The following is a 17039-nucleotide window of genomic DNA, read 5'->3' on the forward strand; positions in this document are numbered from 1 at the left end:
CAAAGTATGTGGCCCGACCACATCGTAGCTGCTCCGCTTCTTTCATCTCCGATCCATGTGACCAAAGAATCTATAAAAAGAAAATGTGACCATTGACCATAGAAACTTGAATCCTACGGTACACATCGATGTGCTGTAACTGTTTTTGTAAACATCAGCACATAATATCAGGAAACCAAGATTTAGTTACTTTGAACTTCAGGAATAACAGTCGAACCTTTTTAACTGCTGACAGTCGCAGTCTTTTACCTGTTTTAGTAGATTTTCTCAAAGAATAAACCTTGAATTTATTCACAAGAACAAAAAAACGTGGTCGTAGATTATTCTCTAACTCTACACTTGGCATTAACTGGAACGTACAGATAGCGTAATTTGAAGCATGAAAACGAAATTTCATTACAATTATTGTTTCTCACCATCGACATTTTTCGTAGCCTCAAAAATTTGTCGGTAAAATCTGAAAGAACCATTTTTGGCCAAGATTTAGGAACAGAGCAACTAAATGGATAAACAGAGTAAAAATCAACGGTGGTTTTATGCATATGTGTAAGAAATCAATGGCTGTCATCTGATTCAAGTACAGTTAGAGTTATATTTATGATGGGTTTCTCATAATGTTATCCCTTGTCCACCTGTATTTTCTTCTTTCCACCAAACTTGAAGGAAAGGACGCAAAAGAAAGATAAAAGGATTACAAAAAGAGAAAAATTTCACGAAAATCGTCTTGAATTTCTCTTTAAAGCTGTTAGTTTTTCATGAAGATGTGCACTTATATAGGTTGAGAGGCTTTTATAGAAAGTTTTCTACGTGAAAAACACCAAGAATTTAGCCTCAGAAACTGTAAGAGTGGTCTACTTTCTCATTTAATGTGGCCAAGAAATTTGAGACTTTTCGACAAATTCAATCTCGTTTTGTTAGAATTATAGAATTCTTCGTATGTTTTTTGGTTTTGGTTGAACTATAATTTCCATGCTCTGAATTTCAATCTTTTATGTCTTGTCTACAGCTGCAGAGAACTCGAGTTCTAATTGTCGTCGTCGTCAGATATGAATCCTCAGGGTTCATCAGGAGGAAGTAACTTAGCTTCTTCATCGAAGAATCCTCAGAGAAGAATGGAAATATTTACGGATACTAACAAAAAAGAATTCGAGAAAGAAAATTCAGCCGAAGAACAAAAGAACTTAGAAGAGTTACAGAATTCGACCGGTAAGGAAATTGTTGATAAGTGGATGGCATTTCCGATAACAAAATCAGGGAGCTCAAAATCAAATACTTTCGATGGTTTGTTCAAGGAATTAAGTGAAATCGGAGGTGACGAATTTTCGGTTGATGATAAAACCAATCAGATAATAAGTGAAGATGGTATGTCACAGAGAGCTGCTGAATGGGGATTAGTAGTTGATTCTGAATTCTCAGCTGACAGTAATTCAAAAGCCGTGCGACTACGGTCGTCCGGAGATTCAAGAAAAGAGTCTAGAGAATACGCAAAAACATCTGAAGATTCACAAGCTGGGCCAGCGATGGGAATTCCACGAGTTTCTCAAGAACTTAAAGATGCATTAGCCACACTTCAACAGACATTTGTTGTATCAGATGCTACTAGACCTGAGTGTCCTATTATTTATGCTAGCTCTGGGTTTTTCACTATGACTGGTTATTCTTCATCTGAAGTTGTTGGCAGAAACTGGTAATCATGCACAGAAACCCCATGTTGGCTTAGGCATTTTTGATGGTGTAACTGTTTATTAACTTTGAAACTGCATTTGTGTGTTGTTGTAGTCGATTTCTTCAGGGAGCTGATACAGATCAGAACGAAGTTGCAAAAATTAGAGATGCTGTTAAAACAGGGAAGAGCTACTGTGGGAGGCTGTTGAACTATAAGAAAGATGGGAAACCATTTTGGAATCTTTTAACAGTCACACCCATTAAAGATGATACTGGCAAGGTTATCAAGTTTATCGGGTAAGACTGACTTTGACTAGCTTATACTATTTTTGTTTTTTAACTATTAACTTCATATATTGGTCCTGACTATTTTTTGGCACCATAATTGTAGTAGCAGTATGTTTCACATGGGTTTTTGGGTCCGTCAGTCCCCATTAAATTACTCATAAAAAGCAATCGTGACCAATGACCATGTTATTTTGGTTATCTGTAACCTGATTACACCGTTCATGCTCTTACACATTGTTTCATTACTCTCTATAAAGCTAACTTGATGTCTTGCAATTCATTTTAACATACTCCGTCAATTTTCTATATATCAAAGAATACCAAAGCATTCTTTCAATTTAAGATACATCCTCAATTTAGCTAATCAGATACAAAGTGTACTCGTTAACAAAACTTTCCCAACTACAGTTGAAAAACAACGTTATCAAGCACCCAAATTGCACAATGAACATACACCTTTAAACCGTCAAAATAAACACACATGATAAATGTGAAATATGACAACTTGAAAATGCCACATTCATTGAGTTGTAATGCACATGAGTCAGCACTCTGGTTTGTTTGGGACTGACTCGTTATCTGAATATGACTCAACATCTGATTCGGTCTGAGTCAGATGTCCTATTACTTGTTTTTTATTTTTCTGATGTCTGGCTCGGCTCATACATCTGTCTTGGAGTTATTTGAGTCAGATATCATTTTGTGTCTGACTCGTTGAGCGCATATCTGACAGAATAATTCTATAATTTTTGAGTCAGATATAATGAGTCAGATTTGAATTAGGCCCAGATGACTAGGTGAGTCAGACAACCTGTTCGTAACACTGGCGAGTAGGTTACGCTCACCCGCATGGAAAAGGGTGTGAAAGATGAGCATTTACGCTAGAGAAAAAGAGAGGGAGGGAGAACGGACGGAGTACCCAACTACTCATTTCTCTCTCCCTGAGCTTTATCACTTCCTCTCAATCTCATCGTTTTCCTTTTAAAAAAACCTTAACCAAATGAAGATGTTTGATTTTAGTCACTGCACTTTCACATCCATGCCTTGGATTCATCTATGGATGCTCAAAGCACCTCCGAATCCAGAATACATTGGTTGCAATAGCATCAGTGGCAGTGTCTAATTCAAAAGTGTTGAGCAATGTAGATTTATAGCAGAAAATCCCTAGAAGGCTAGAATTGGATAGTAAGGGTTCGTGTATTGTAGCCATGTGAATTTTCTTACAAGCTCCGTATCTGTAAATCTGTACGGTTCACTTCCATGACTTTGCAACCACTTCAATTACAATTGATTTAGGTTCCGTTGCTTTTGCAACTGCATGACTACTAAAGCATGATTGGACTGATAATGTGTATGTTGATCAACTTCTTTGTTTTTTGCAATTTCTAATATTAAGTTATTGTGAATTTGAGTATTTGACCTTCACTTGATATGATATTGCAGAATGCAAGTAGAGGTCAGCAAATATACAGAAGGTTTGGTCGATAAAGCCTTGAGACCAAATGGACTGCCCAAGTCTCTAATTCGCTATGATGGTAAGCAGATAACATGTTTATAAGAGCAGTTCTAAATTAATTGCAAGTGTGCTTAATTATCCTCTTTGACTGTTTTCTGTTTCAGCTCGGCAGAAAGAAAAGGCTATGGATTCTATGACAGAAGTTGTCCAGACTGTGAAGCACCCAAAATCTCATACTGGTGGCACAGTTCCTGGGACACCATTAAAGGCTGATGATAATGACAAGTTGAACATGGTTCTGCCCAAATCTGTTCAATTTGAGAACTTGAATACACCTGGTAGACATACTCCTGAAATGGATGCACGAAGTGAACTATCCAGAATGAGTACAGCAAGTGATGCTAACAAGAAATCTAGAAAATCAGGACGTAACTCATTGATGGGGTGAGCTGCTCTTCACTCTTTTCAAAGACCGAATTAATGCTTCGTTCATGTTGTGTTTTGTGATTAGATATGCGTATTTAAGCCTTTCCCTTGTTAATTGTTGACTTGCTGGTTTCTTTCACGTGTCAAATTTCTGTTTTTGAGATGAGTTCATCACCTACCAGTTATTACTTATGATTTTTTCTTAAAAGCATGCATTCGATTAGATCATATTTCCGCCTTTCTTTTAATATAATGTACTGAGAGTTCTTTTCATCTGTAACTAGATATACTACAGTGTCAAAGCTCATTTATTGGTTTGATCAGCGTGTGGTTTAGATACGTCATACACATCAAGCGGAACTAGTGCGTAACTTCATTTGTAATTATCCAAGCTTGACTAGAAGTTGGAATTTTCCTTAACTTTGTGGCTACAAGTCCAAAACATCAACCTTCTATTCAATCAATCATGCAAGTGAAATTTTATGTTTTTTCAAGAATTAAGGGACAATGTGTCACATTCTCTCAGTCATTTAAAACTCAAGGTTGCATGATATCTACATTACCAATTGTGTAAATATGTCACTTTACTTTTATCATCTTGATTTATCAACTACGGTTAATCTGCTTTGACAATTTTCATACCTTTTGTAGGTTTAAGGGAAGAAAGAGCTCAGTAGAAACTATTGAGACCCCGACGTTTGAGCCAGAGGTTCTAATGACCAAAGATGTACAACACTCTGACAGTTGGGATCGTGCAGAGATGGAAAGGGATATACGCCAAGGGATTGACCTAGCGACAACACTGGAACGCATTGAAAAGAATTTTGTTATAACAGATCCTAGGCTACCTGATAACCCCATTGTAAGGGCATAACAGTTCTTAGATAGATTTTGCTTTCTTCGTAATTTCACTGATCAGAGATACCCAAACCAAAAAGTGTCAAATACAGCTATACTCTTTCCCTGTAGTAAAGGTTGAAGGAGAAAGACCGGTGAATAAGATCCCCTGTAGCTAGAAATGCGATACTCCTGATATCTAGCATTATGTGATTAAATACATGTCCGCTTAACCAAAAACACCCGCATAACATGAGAAACCTTCAAACCAAGCTACAAGATGGTTGCAGCACAGCCTCTGAAGATTGTTGTAGCTCGTTTTGTTTGCACTTTAGTATTTTATATTGCATAATTCTGTTGGGTAATTATCTTTCAAATGGATACCTACATTTACAACAGAACACTGTTGTCTGCTGTGCTCCAGATACTGTTAAAAAGGGATCTGACTCATGTGTGCTTGTTATCCAGATTTTTGCATCCGACAGCTTTCTTGAACTAACAGAGTATACTCGAGAAGAAATTTTGGGACGAAACTGCCGGTAAGAGTATGTTCCTTTTGTTTTGTACCATGAACCTTCTTTTTTGCGTGTCATTTCTTTGTTTTAGGAATCTTCTTCCAATTAAATCTGAAGCAACAGATTAAGGATTCACCGGATTATGCTCACCAATAAGGCAACAATAAATAATATGTTTTTACTTGGTTTTTTAGATTTCTTCAAGGCTCTGATACCGATCAAGGAACCGTCTCAAAAATAAGAGATGCTATTCGAGAACAGAGAGAAATTACTGTCCAATTGATCAACTATACAAAAAGTGGTAGGCTAACATAACTCTCTTGTACTCTTTTGTTCTCCATGAGCGGAGTGTGTTTGAGATTTCACATGCCATATAAAATATTATCGTTGCTACTTCCTACTTCTTCAGCGCAAGCCATGCACAAACCTATAAACCGTCTCCATAAATGTACAGACCATCTATTAAGTGGGTTCTTTTTGATCGTCTGGTCTGACCATCTGCTTTGGGAATTGGCTACTCATCAAAAGTCGGAATTCATAACTGGATTTCTTATGGAATGCTCAATGGCACATGATTTTTTTTGGGGTATCCATATCCATATGATAATGCAGATCCATGTACGAACTATGTCGGAGTATTTGATCTTACTACTTGCAATGCCTCTGGTGATTATTTTAGACAGTTAAATACTGCTGAGGTTTTTCGTACCTTGGATAGGGAGAACCCTCCCAAGTAAATTTTACATCACTGTACATTCTTCAGTCAGGACAACTGATTTCAAAAGTTGAGATTGTTGAAGGGTCTGGTCAAGCTGCTTTCCATCGGGATAACAGAAGTCAAAACAACTGCTGTCTAGCCAACTGTTTATATGATTACTGTAGAATTTGGACCAATTATCATCATTTGGTGGAAATGACTTGCTTGACATGATTTTCGTGGCACAAATTATGACAAAACTGTATTGATAAATTTTATATTTAAATTGGAGATACTAGGTCTAATATTTGCACAATGCTACATATGGTTAATGTTGTAACATCTGGTACTTGCAGGGAAGAAATTTTGGAATTTATTCCACTTGCAGCCTATGCGTGATCAGAAGGTAAATATCTGTCCCTTTTTGCGGTTATCATTTTTCAACGCTGAGCTTTATCAAGTTTAGAGTAATTGCAACTTCTTTCTGGAATTTTTTAATTTGTCCATTGTAGGGTGAACTCCAATACTTCATCGGTGTACAATTAGATGGAAGTGATCATATAGAACCTCTTCGAAGCCGCCTCTCCGAGAACACTGAGCAGCAAAGCGCAAAGCTGGTATAATTTTCCCTCTCACATTTAACTCCTTGTATTTTCTGGATGAATATCTTTTCTCTATCTATGAAATGGCTTCTGCGAATACTGGCCTCATTATTTTGTTGCTGTGTAACACAATTGTGGTTCTTGGTTTTTGTCACGTTCCACCTGGGCCTTTCAGGTATCTCCTGAATAAAATAAAATGATTTTAGGGTCTTCTTACACACCTTACACATTCCCTTCTGTTGACTTTCTAAGCTTTCATTTTTCCACCATTTACTTAAAGAAATTTCTGGGATTTCATATTGCCTATACTTTTTTTTCTGAGTCTGTTTGGATGCATTGGTCACTGCTAGTTTTCCTTCTGGAGAACATAGTCTTTTACTCTGTAAATTCAGCTCCTTAATATCATTACTTAGAACTTAATATAATGATAAGCATTACCTTATGCTGAAGTTGATGAATTGATGCCTAGGGTCACAGTATACTGCAACTCATTCAATCAAGAGTGTGCATAAGTCTATATTATTGGTTGTTTGATAGGTAGTGTAAAGCTAGAAACATATAGTTAAGACAACTAGGTCTAACGGTTTAGACGTTTCCTTATGCTTAAGCGATGGAGTAAAATCCGTATTGTATTTATGCAAGAGGCTGCAAGAAAGTGCTTATCATGCTAGCCATATGTACTCCGTGGTTTCCATCAGGAGTTGGAGGGAAAACCTCATACTAGGTTAAAAGACACCTCATGTATCTTTAAGCTACCTTCTTTGTAGCATTGACCTTGATCACATGATTAAGAACCTCAATATTCTAAAATCTTGATTATTACTTACGTAACTAAATCTAATCAAGGATTAACTTAACCAGTCATGCTTTATTGTTGAACCACAAAAAAACCAACATTTTGTTCCTATTAGAACCTTAATTATCTTAGTCAATTTAGTAGATTCATGTGGCTAGAAAACTGTTATTCTGCTTGTGTGTATCTCATTTAGAGTTAGTTCCTTTTCCCAGGTGAAAGCTACTGCCGAAAATGTTAATGAAGCCGTTCGAGAGCTTCCGGACGCCAACTTGGTAAGGTATATATTAGTTTCGTAGATAACTTCATCGCTCATGGCACAGATTTAATGTAACTTGTGTTTTTGCAAACCTTATGGCAAATGATTCTGAGATTACCATTACTGCAGCGAATTCAATTTTTTTCATTTTAGGACAATGATACCTAATGTTTATTAAGACATCTGGTTTTATGGCTCCATTTTATTTTTGCCGAAAATTGAAAACTGACCTTCTTACTTTCCCTCGAATTGCAGAAATTTCCGTCATTACGCGATGATATTCTGTTGGTGTGGATTAGACATGTTTTAACTTATAATGCAATACTTACTTTCTTTAGAGACCAGAAGATTTGTGGGCAATACATTCTAAACCTGTCTCTCCAAGGCCTCACAAAAAGAATAATGCTTCTTGGCTAGCGATTCAGAAGGTACTCATTCTTCAGTGAACTTTTCTAGTATGCACCCACTAGGTCTCGCTCCTTGCACATGAGTATCTTTCTTCTCAATTAGTTTGCAAGTTTTTTGTCTTTGCTCAAAGAATTTTACTAAGTGAGTCTGTTAGAAAATTTCGATTACTTGGTAGTTATAAGGTCAGATTTGTTTGTTTGTGAGGTTCTAAATTTAGTTTGTGTTTATGAAGCTAGGTCATTGCACGTGCGTAACTGGATTCCTACTCTCCTTACTCATCCTTTTTTTCCTTTTGGATGTTGTAGATCATTGCACGTGGCGAACAAATTGGTCTGAAGCATTTCAAGCCTATAAGACCCCTGGGCTGTGGTGATACTGGCAGGTGCGTATATTGGTTAATTGCTTCAATTGAGTTTTTATTTTCTTATTGGATATAGAATGTTCAAATGAAGGCTGCACACTGGAAAGAACAATAGAAGTAAGAAGAGTTGCACTTTAAAAATGTATATACATGTTTACAAAGAATAAAATGAAATCGCGCTATTTTGTCTAGGGAGGATTATATAGACGTACGTGACATTAATCTCGCAGTCTAACCTATTACTGGAAGTATCTCTGGTTAGATTATGAAGATTGGAGGCTGATTGATCGAGTACCTTGTATTTGGGGTTTGAGCTGAGAGGCTTATAAACCGACAAATGTTTTTATTGTAGGTCAAAAAAGCAATTATTCGTTTACTTCTTCCTCTCCTGTTTCGTTCTTGACCTAGATTCTCTTGTTATAAATGATACATTGTAGCACAATTTGTCTATTTCCAGACAAGCAACCTATGTCTACTAAAAGTATGCCTACATGTATGTTGTGACAGTTGTAACTTGTAACCTCCTTCCCCATGTCATGAGGTATGACTAGCTTGTGTCTCTTTTGAGCTCTAATGGAATATTTTAATCTTTTTTCTGTTGTTTGTGAATCACGACCTTGCTCCGTAAAGGGATGATGGAGTCCAGCCTTTAGCTTTTCTAGCTCTAGGCAGAAAACCATTTAAACTAGAGGTTTTGCCTGCTGGATTTGAGGATTTGATATCCTTGATTGGTTTTTATGATTGTATGTTCACGATGCAAGTTGGACTGTTGGTAATGGGTAGAATCTAGTTTTGTTCTTGGCTCCATAAATCTAAGATAAAGTTTTGATCAAGCGTCCGTGTTTAACATGTAAAGGTTGAATAAGGCATGACTTTTTTCTTCAATATTTTTATATATTCCTTCACAGAACTGATTCTTATCTGAAAAAGTAATTTCTGTCCTTCTCTCTTACGTGTTGTTACAAGTTAACCATGTTCATGCCTTGGCCATTCTCGTATCTACGTTTCACCATGGGAAGCAACCTTCTGCTCTTGATCAAGTATATTTGGGTTTTCATGCAGTGTTCATTTAGTAGAATTGCATGGTACGGGTGAAATGTTTGCTATGAAGGCAATGGACAAGTCGGTTATGCTGAACCGCAACAAGGTACGCTTTCTTAAATGTGTTTGTGCGTGTGTGTGTTTATTTTGCTGTTAATATAGTGATTTTTACATAGCTCTAGGTTTCGAAATTCTATTTTGCTAAAGGTGTCTGATTCTAGTAAATAAGCATGGCTCAGAACCATGACCTCAATGGTGGCCTCATTTAATTAGAAAACCGAACTCAACTGACAAAAACATGCATTATATGATTTGGGCTACATTAGGACCGTGGCTGAATGGCTTGACTAAGACTGGGATGAAATGAAACTGTGAACCATGGCAGCAATGGCACAACATATGAGAGCTTGTGTGAATTTAATTTCCGTTGTTATTGTTTAGTGCTCTTGTCGTTTGTTATATTTATCACAATTTTCTTTTTCTTTTCTTAAATGTAGCTTTTGCTTTATTTTGGAATCATGCTTTCCAAATACTTAGCCGCTCCTTGTTTCCTTTTTTCTTGTGAATCATCCACAGGTTCATCGAGCATGCATCGAAAGGGAAATCATTTCGTTTCTTGATCATCCTTTTCTTCCAACACTCTACACTTCTTTCCAGGTGCAAATTTCTTATTATTTTCTTACTTTTGATGTTTGTATCTTAACAATCAGACAAGTTTGTGGTCAAGGCTCTTTGTTTTGCAGTATCTCTGAGAATCTATCCCCTTTACGGTTAGGTTGTCCAAATATAGGTCTTCTGAATTCTTGATGCCATTTCAGTTTTCTTTTGGTTTATGATGTTTGGCCAGTTGGATGTTTCTATTGTCCTATAAACTTCCTAGGGTTATACTGAAATCAGCCACCGTTAAATTCCTTCAAATTTATGGTTCCAGTTTTCATCAAAATATTTTTAGGCCAGCCAGGAGGGGCCTTCTTTCTTTCCCTTGTTCTTGTTTGTCTCAACCAACCAAAATATGATATGTATCACGTGCAACATCTTATCCCTGCTACAAATTTCATTCCTTCCCAGCGTTGTATGCGCGTTGCTGATTAAAACATCACCTGGAGTGAACCCAACATATCTCACACACATATTGTGTATGCACAGTCTATTGTTACTACTTACTAGCATGTCCTGGTATTCTTTGTTGACATTTCTATATCATGTCCAAGAAAAACAATGATCTTTTGCGGATGCACTGATCTTGCTTTTACTCCTCAGACTGCTACACACGTTTGTTTGATAACGGACTTTTGCCCTGGTGGAGAACTATTTGCGTTGCTTGACAAGCAGCCTATGAAAATGTTTAAGGAGGAATCTGCGAGGTACTACCGTCTGTCTCAACTCCAAGTAAAATAGGTTCCTTCGCATATTATTTGGCTACTGTTGGGTTTTTTAGTGCTAGTGATAGAGTTTTGATAATATCCTGGGAGCCATCGGAAGATGAAAAAGTCACAGCTGGAAGCTTTCAAGCCATGCAAATATGAAAATGATAATCAAATATTTGAAACATTTCTTAGAAAGTCACTTATACCCGTTGTTCATCTAGCAAGGGCAATCTAACTGGGTTAATTTCTCCAGGTTCTATGCTGCGGAGGTTTTAATTGGCTTGGAATATCTTCATTGTTTAGGTGATTCTATCTAATTGGCTTTTAGTTGGTAAACTATTTTGTTCTGTTTATGGACTACATCATGTTAAACTTAAACAGTTAAACTCAGTAAGGCATCCTGTTTTTGCATGGGAAACCCTCTCATTTCAAATTTTCATCAGTGCCAATTTACTGAACAAAATACTTATTTTATTCTAAGGTCTTATTTTTACAATTTTTTTGTAACTGATTCGTTTTTATCATTTTTGTAACTGAAACAGGAATTATCTATCGCGACCTGAAGCCTGAAAATATATTACTCCAAAAGGATGGTCATGTTGTACTAACAGATTTTGATCTGTCATTTCTCACAGGTTGTAAACCTCAGGTATGTTACTGTAAAAACAAAGCCGTGATTTTTATGTTACGGTAGCTTAATACAGACTTTTGGCACGCCAAATGAGATACCCCTTGGCCCATTGGAATGGCTATCTGATTGATAACTATTCTGCCCCATTCTAGACATCTAACCCTATAAAACCTGACTTATAGTTGATTACTTGATTGTCACATGCTAGTTTTTGTGTTTTTCTTCGTTACGGTAAGATTAGGTACATTGAAATCAACTGCTTTTGCAAAGAATATCTCAGTTTAAAAAAATTCTTCACCAATAATCAGGTATAAACCGTCTCCGTAGGGCTAGCTCATTACATCCAGGTCATTGACCTCCAGACTCTAGTTTGTAACGGTCACCACTGGAGGTCTCAGAAACTGCTGTAACCGCTGATGACATTCTAGGTTACTCGAGTCAGCTTGATCAATGATTACATTTATTTTTGGGGGGTTTCAAGTGGTTACTGCCTTATTAACATTTAAAATGCGCACTCTATTAGTTAATAGCTTTCCTTTTTGTACTGCTTAGATGCTGACAAGTATCAATATTGCAATCTATTTCTTATATGGCAGGTTGTCGAACATCCATTACCTGCAAAGAGGAGAAGGTCCAGAAGTCAACCTCCTCCAACATTTTATGCAGAACCCATCACACAGTCAAATTCATTTGTCGGAACTGAAGAGTATATTGCTCCTGTACGGATACTATGTTCATATCTTTCTCGAAGTTTCTCCAATTATGTCACATACCGATGTCAAATGTGTTTTAAATCCTTATAATGCATAATTTATCTGGTTCACATATTCTTTGGACAAATATATGGATTAAAAACATATCACAGTTATGGTTAAGAAAGACTCTCACGGTTCACTTGATTTCAGGAAATTATAACTGGTGCAGGGCATAGTAGTGCTATCGATTGGTGGGCTCTTGGTAAGCATTTCATTGGGCTTTCTTTTATTTCTTTTTCCAATTTGTAAATTTGGTTCATCTATAGGTCGTAATAAGATCCAACGTGAGTGTTCTTTCTGCGGTACTTACTAATTATTGCAATTGAAACGCAAATTAACATGTATTACTGTCTTCATTCATATTGAAGTTTAACATAGCAGGCTGTTTGAGACATCTAACTAGCCTTGAGTAGGAACAATATTGAAAAGTTTGTCTGTTTTTAAAAATCATTTATTGGCATAATGCCATATGGATCTTTCGTAAATGCCTTACGGCTCTATGCTTGTTCAAACACAATTAACCAATACTACGTCAACTTCTCATACATTACACAGCTAAACAACGAAGGCTTGAGGAAATTTGTGTTGAAACTAATTATGTGAACTTTACTATGCTTATGTTGAATGGGTTAATGATTGTCAGAATTCTTTTCCATGTTTTATATTTTGGTACACAGGAATTTTGCTCTATGAAATGCTTTATGGACGTACACCTTTTAGGGGAAAGAACAGGCAGAAAACATTCGCTAATATTTTGCACAAAGACTTGACATTTCCTAGCAGCATACCGGTAAAAATGAAACTCTTTTCTGTTATTTATATTATCTTCTGTTAGTAATTTGATATTTCGAAGCATTCATTCAGGGGATGCTAGTGAACTGGTTATATTTAAAAACTTGGAATCAGCTGGTCTTGGGGTTGCGAAATTGCTTTTAGGCAATTAAGCATAAGCACTTACAATAGTTTCCTGTAGTTTACCCTGGTTCTGCTGCATCAAGCAGTTCATGTTTTTTTGTTCTATAACTATATTGATATCTTAAATTTTAGTGTTGCATCATTTGGAAAGACGCATTTATGCTTGATCTTATGAATTTAGAGAAGTTCCATAAGTGCTAAGATTGTTGTTTGGGTTGGAATTTTAGTCGATGTTTGATTATTTGCATTTTATATAGGTAAGCCTTGCAGCTAGACAACTGATCCATGGGTTATTGCATAGAGACCCCGCTGACCGGTTAGGATCAAAAACCGGCGCCAACGAGATCAAAGAGCATCAGTTCTTCCGTGGAATTAATTGGCCCCTCATTCGATGCATGGTAAATCCTGTCTTTTTTTAACTAACTTCACCATTAATCTTCTCTTGCATTATTGTGTTTTTGTGTTTTTTTTTTGGTTAATTTATGTGATGATTTGTTTCTCAATTTTCTAAAAAAATTATCATTTGAAAGTGAAATGTTTTAAATGAATGTTTTTGTCTTTTTTGAGCAGAGTCCCCCACCATTAGATGCGCCTCTTCAATTAATTGGAAAGGATTCAAAGGCTAAAGATATACAGTGGGAAGACGACGGAGTGCTTGATCAGGCGTTGGAGATTTTTTGAAGGTACAACTCTCCCATTGTGTTTGCTGACTTGTTAGTGTTGGAATCTTCTGGATCTGGTGCAATTTTTTGCATTGTTTATTTCCTTAGTCTATGGCTCCTACATGTTTCTCATAATTTTACTTTCTCCTATTATGCAGGATTTTCCACCAAGATTTTGGATGAGAGCCTTGCACCAGCATATCACTATAGTTTCTCAATTTCATGTATAGATGTCTTCCCGCCTCATTATGGTTTTCCGATAACATTGTGTACAGTAAAGGGAACCATCCGTACTTGCGCAGGTTTTCCTTTTAAGGTCATTACACCAAGCCAAAAATAGTTATTGCCAGATTACCAAGTGTGAAACACGCCCTATTATATGTTCCTAGAGGCATGTATTCCTTTTTGGGTGTCATTGAATAAATAGAGTTCTGAGACCTGCAAGTAATTTTCAACAGTCTATTCTACTTTCAATGAGCATTTTTCTTCAGTGAAATAGCCTTAGACGACAGCTATACGTCATGCTTCAAAAAATAAAAATAAAAAAAAATCTAGTTCCCAGTGATGCAAAACTAAAGCACACACATATATAGCGCAATCATGTGAGATGAGGATAGAAATGATGAGATTGCCCAAGACTCCAGCAGCAAGGTTTTCGGCTACTTAGTTGAAGGACATCATTGAAGAAGATTGTGCTAATATGCACCCTGTAACAATAGGGGGCTCTCAATTCAAGGCACTGCTATCTATGTATTGAGTTTGCACTCGTACAGGTGTAAATGAATAAAATGAGTTATTTCCTTAAGAAAAACGAAATAAATTTAACATATTTAGTTGTTTTTTTTAAGATAATTTTTTTTTATTATTTTTTTCACAAAATTGGTTAAAAAGACCAAAATCAACAATTCCAGGGTGAAATGGACAGTTAGATTTTGATACTGTTTAAATGGATAAAAATGTAAAAATAGGCAGGATGTAACCAGTTTCATCGTGCCTATTTTCAAATATTTTTTCTTATTTTTAATTCACACAGGATGTATCCAGTTTCATCCTTCCTATTTTTTAAATTTAAGCTAGGATGAATCCAGTTTCATCCTTGCTATTTTTTTTTTGGCCATTTCACCCAAACTATTTTTTACTCGTCCATTTGAACCGTGATTTAAAAATATTTGGACAAATGACCCATTTTCCTTTTTTTTTTAGGAACTATGAAAACGAACCACCCCATATGGGGAGGATTCTGATCAAAAGACCCGAAGGGTTCAAAACATCTTCAGCTCATATACTGTCAACACTCAACCTATGCTCAGAAAATATAATGCCGATATTTCAAAACATAAAGAGTTACATAGCAGGCAAGCGAGCAACAAGCTGCGCCGCAAGCCCTTTTTGAATTGCAAAACCTATCATATTAAAAATAAAATCTTGTGAATTGGGGGTCATCACATTGTTGTGCATGGCTTTTTGGACCCTCTTGAGAAGTCCAACCGCTTCTGGAGCCAAATACGGTGGAACCTCGATAAATGAATGCTCTCGGGACCAAGAAAAAATATTCGTTTAGCGGGATTATTTATTTCACAAAATTGGTCAAAAAGACCAAAACAGAAAATTCCTGGGTGAAATAGATTGTTAGCTTTAGATACTGTTTATATTGCCAAAAAACAGAAAAATACTGTTCATTTAGCCAAAATGGATATTTGACCCAGAATATTTTTTATTTATTAACCTGAAGAGACAAATATGTCCCTATCTTCTACAAATCTTTACTGCGTTGGGTTAGTAAAGGTTGGAAAAAAAACAGAGTACTCTGCAATCTCAGAAAAAAAACAGAGTACTCTGTTTCATGAGTTAATATATTAAACAGAGTACTCTGTTTCAGGGTAATTAAAAAAAAAATTCTACACAACAGATCCTACTCAGAGCTTTATCATTTAACACAAAAACTACCACAACACAACCTACTCAGAGCTTCTACGTACGCATAATTACAACCATTTCAGTTGACAATCGAGTCCAAATGATATCATCACCAGTCCACCTACTTCCACGATAACCATTGCTTCATGAATAACAACAACACCAACTTCTAATTGAACTCGATCTCTGCAAAAAAGAAAATATGAAGTTACATAAAACAGAGTAATCTCAGCAAAAACAGAGTAATCTTAGCAATATAAAACAGAGTAACATAAAACAGGGCAATCTCATAAAACTGGCAATCTCATAGAACATAGTAATCATGAAGCAATGGTTATCGTAAAACAGAGTAGTCTCATAAAGCAGAATTGGTTTCGCGGGTTAGAGCTGGAAGTGCAAGATCTGGAGTTGGCTTGCAGAGATGCTGTAATGTGCAGCTTCAGTTGGTGATGTGACGCTGTTGCTGCCGTAATGAGATGTTGCTGCTTGATTGCAGTCGCTAAAATGGTGGAGCTCTATATTGCAGTTCAGTTGCATGCATGGATAACTGCCAAGGATTGAATGCAATGGCCTGGGTTGTGCTGAACCTGCAACTATCAGATGTATGTTTAGGAATTGAACCAACTGGAGAGTGGTAAGGCAAGTTGGTGTGCAGTGAGTTTGAGTTGCAGTTGCTGTAATGGGAACTGATGCCATGAGTTCAATGTCTTTGAAGAGATAGTACTACTAGTTGATGCTGGGAAGCTAGAATAAGGCTCAAATGAGGTGCTGGTAGATGTATGAGCAGAGAATGAGATGCAGTTGAGATGGAGCTGAAATAGCAGGCATAGGCATGCAGGTGCAGGTTGAGATGAAACGGAATATAATGGAGCAATAGAGAATGAAGTATGAGCTGCGTAGAAGTATGTTGGCCTGAGATTTTCAAATGGGTACAGGTTGATGGGATCGTAGGTGGATTCCGCAAGATAATAAGGATAACAGTAGTTCAAAACCATAAAACAAAAACAAGTTGTAGATAATAAGGATAACAGTAGTTCAAAAAATGACAGTAAGTAGCCATATATCTCAACAGACAAACAACCCAGCAAACAAGAACCCTAGTAATGGATAAAAGGGCCAGTTTACCATTACACGAGCTCAAATACTTAACAGATAGTGCTCCATAACAACAATGAGAAATATAAACATACATAAACCAGTTTGAACATGATGAAACCAGCTCAACCCAATCTAAAACAGGATGAAATCATTTTCATCCTGGTTTCAACATGGGGGAAACCTAACTCAACCCAATCTAAAACTGGATGAAACCAGTTTCATCTAAGATTAAACATAGGTGAAACCAAATTCAATCCGCTGTTGAATTAGATGAAACTGGTTTCATCCAAGTTCAAACATGGATGAAAACAAAATTCTATTCAATCTAAGAAAGGATGAAATTGGT

The 17039-nt window shown here is 36.5% G+C and overlaps 1 protein-coding gene across 1 annotated transcript; it reads left to right on the forward strand.

The window, feature by feature from the left end:
- The first annotated feature begins 619 nt into the window (after window positions 1–619).
- LOC113356743 (phototropin-2-like) lies at window positions 620–14168 on the forward strand. The gene is made up of 24 exons (XM_026599951.1): window positions 620–840; window positions 1007–1687; window positions 1780–1962; window positions 3397–3488; window positions 3574–3853; window positions 4487–4697; window positions 5141–5211; window positions 5382–5488; window positions 6241–6290; window positions 6397–6501; window positions 7495–7554; window positions 7877–7966; window positions 8252–8328; window positions 9370–9454; window positions 9925–10005; window positions 10609–10712; window positions 10969–11018; window positions 11258–11364; window positions 11943–12065; window positions 12252–12303; window positions 12779–12891; window positions 13274–13414; window positions 13587–13699; window positions 13837–14168. The coding sequence occupies exons 2-23, from the start codon at window positions 1047–1049 to the stop codon at window positions 13695–13697; spliced, it is 2934 nt and encodes a 977-aa protein (XP_026455736.1). The 5' UTR covers window positions 620–840; window positions 1007–1046; the 3' UTR covers window positions 13698–13699; window positions 13837–14168.
- Window positions 14169–17039: the final 2871 nt, after the last annotated feature.

Source organism: Papaver somniferum, chromosome 3 (genome assembly GCF_003573695.1).
Source record: "Papaver somniferum cultivar HN1 chromosome 3, ASM357369v1, whole genome shotgun sequence".
NCBI lineage: Eukaryota > Viridiplantae > Streptophyta > Magnoliopsida > Ranunculales > Papaveraceae > Papaver > Papaver somniferum.

Coding starts and splice junctions, on each gene's coding strand:
- LOC113356743 (XM_026599951.1), top strand. CDS start 1,047: ATGAATCCTCAGGGTTCATCAGGAGGAAGTAACTTAGCTTCTTCATCG. Junction 7,555..7,876: donor AGCTTCCGGACGCCAACTTG/GTAAGGTATATA, acceptor TACTTTCTTTAG/AGACCAGAAGATTTGTGGGC. Junction 10,006..10,608: donor CACTCTACACTTCTTTCCAG/GTGCAAATTTCT, acceptor TTTACTCCTCAG/ACTGCTACACACGTTTGTTT.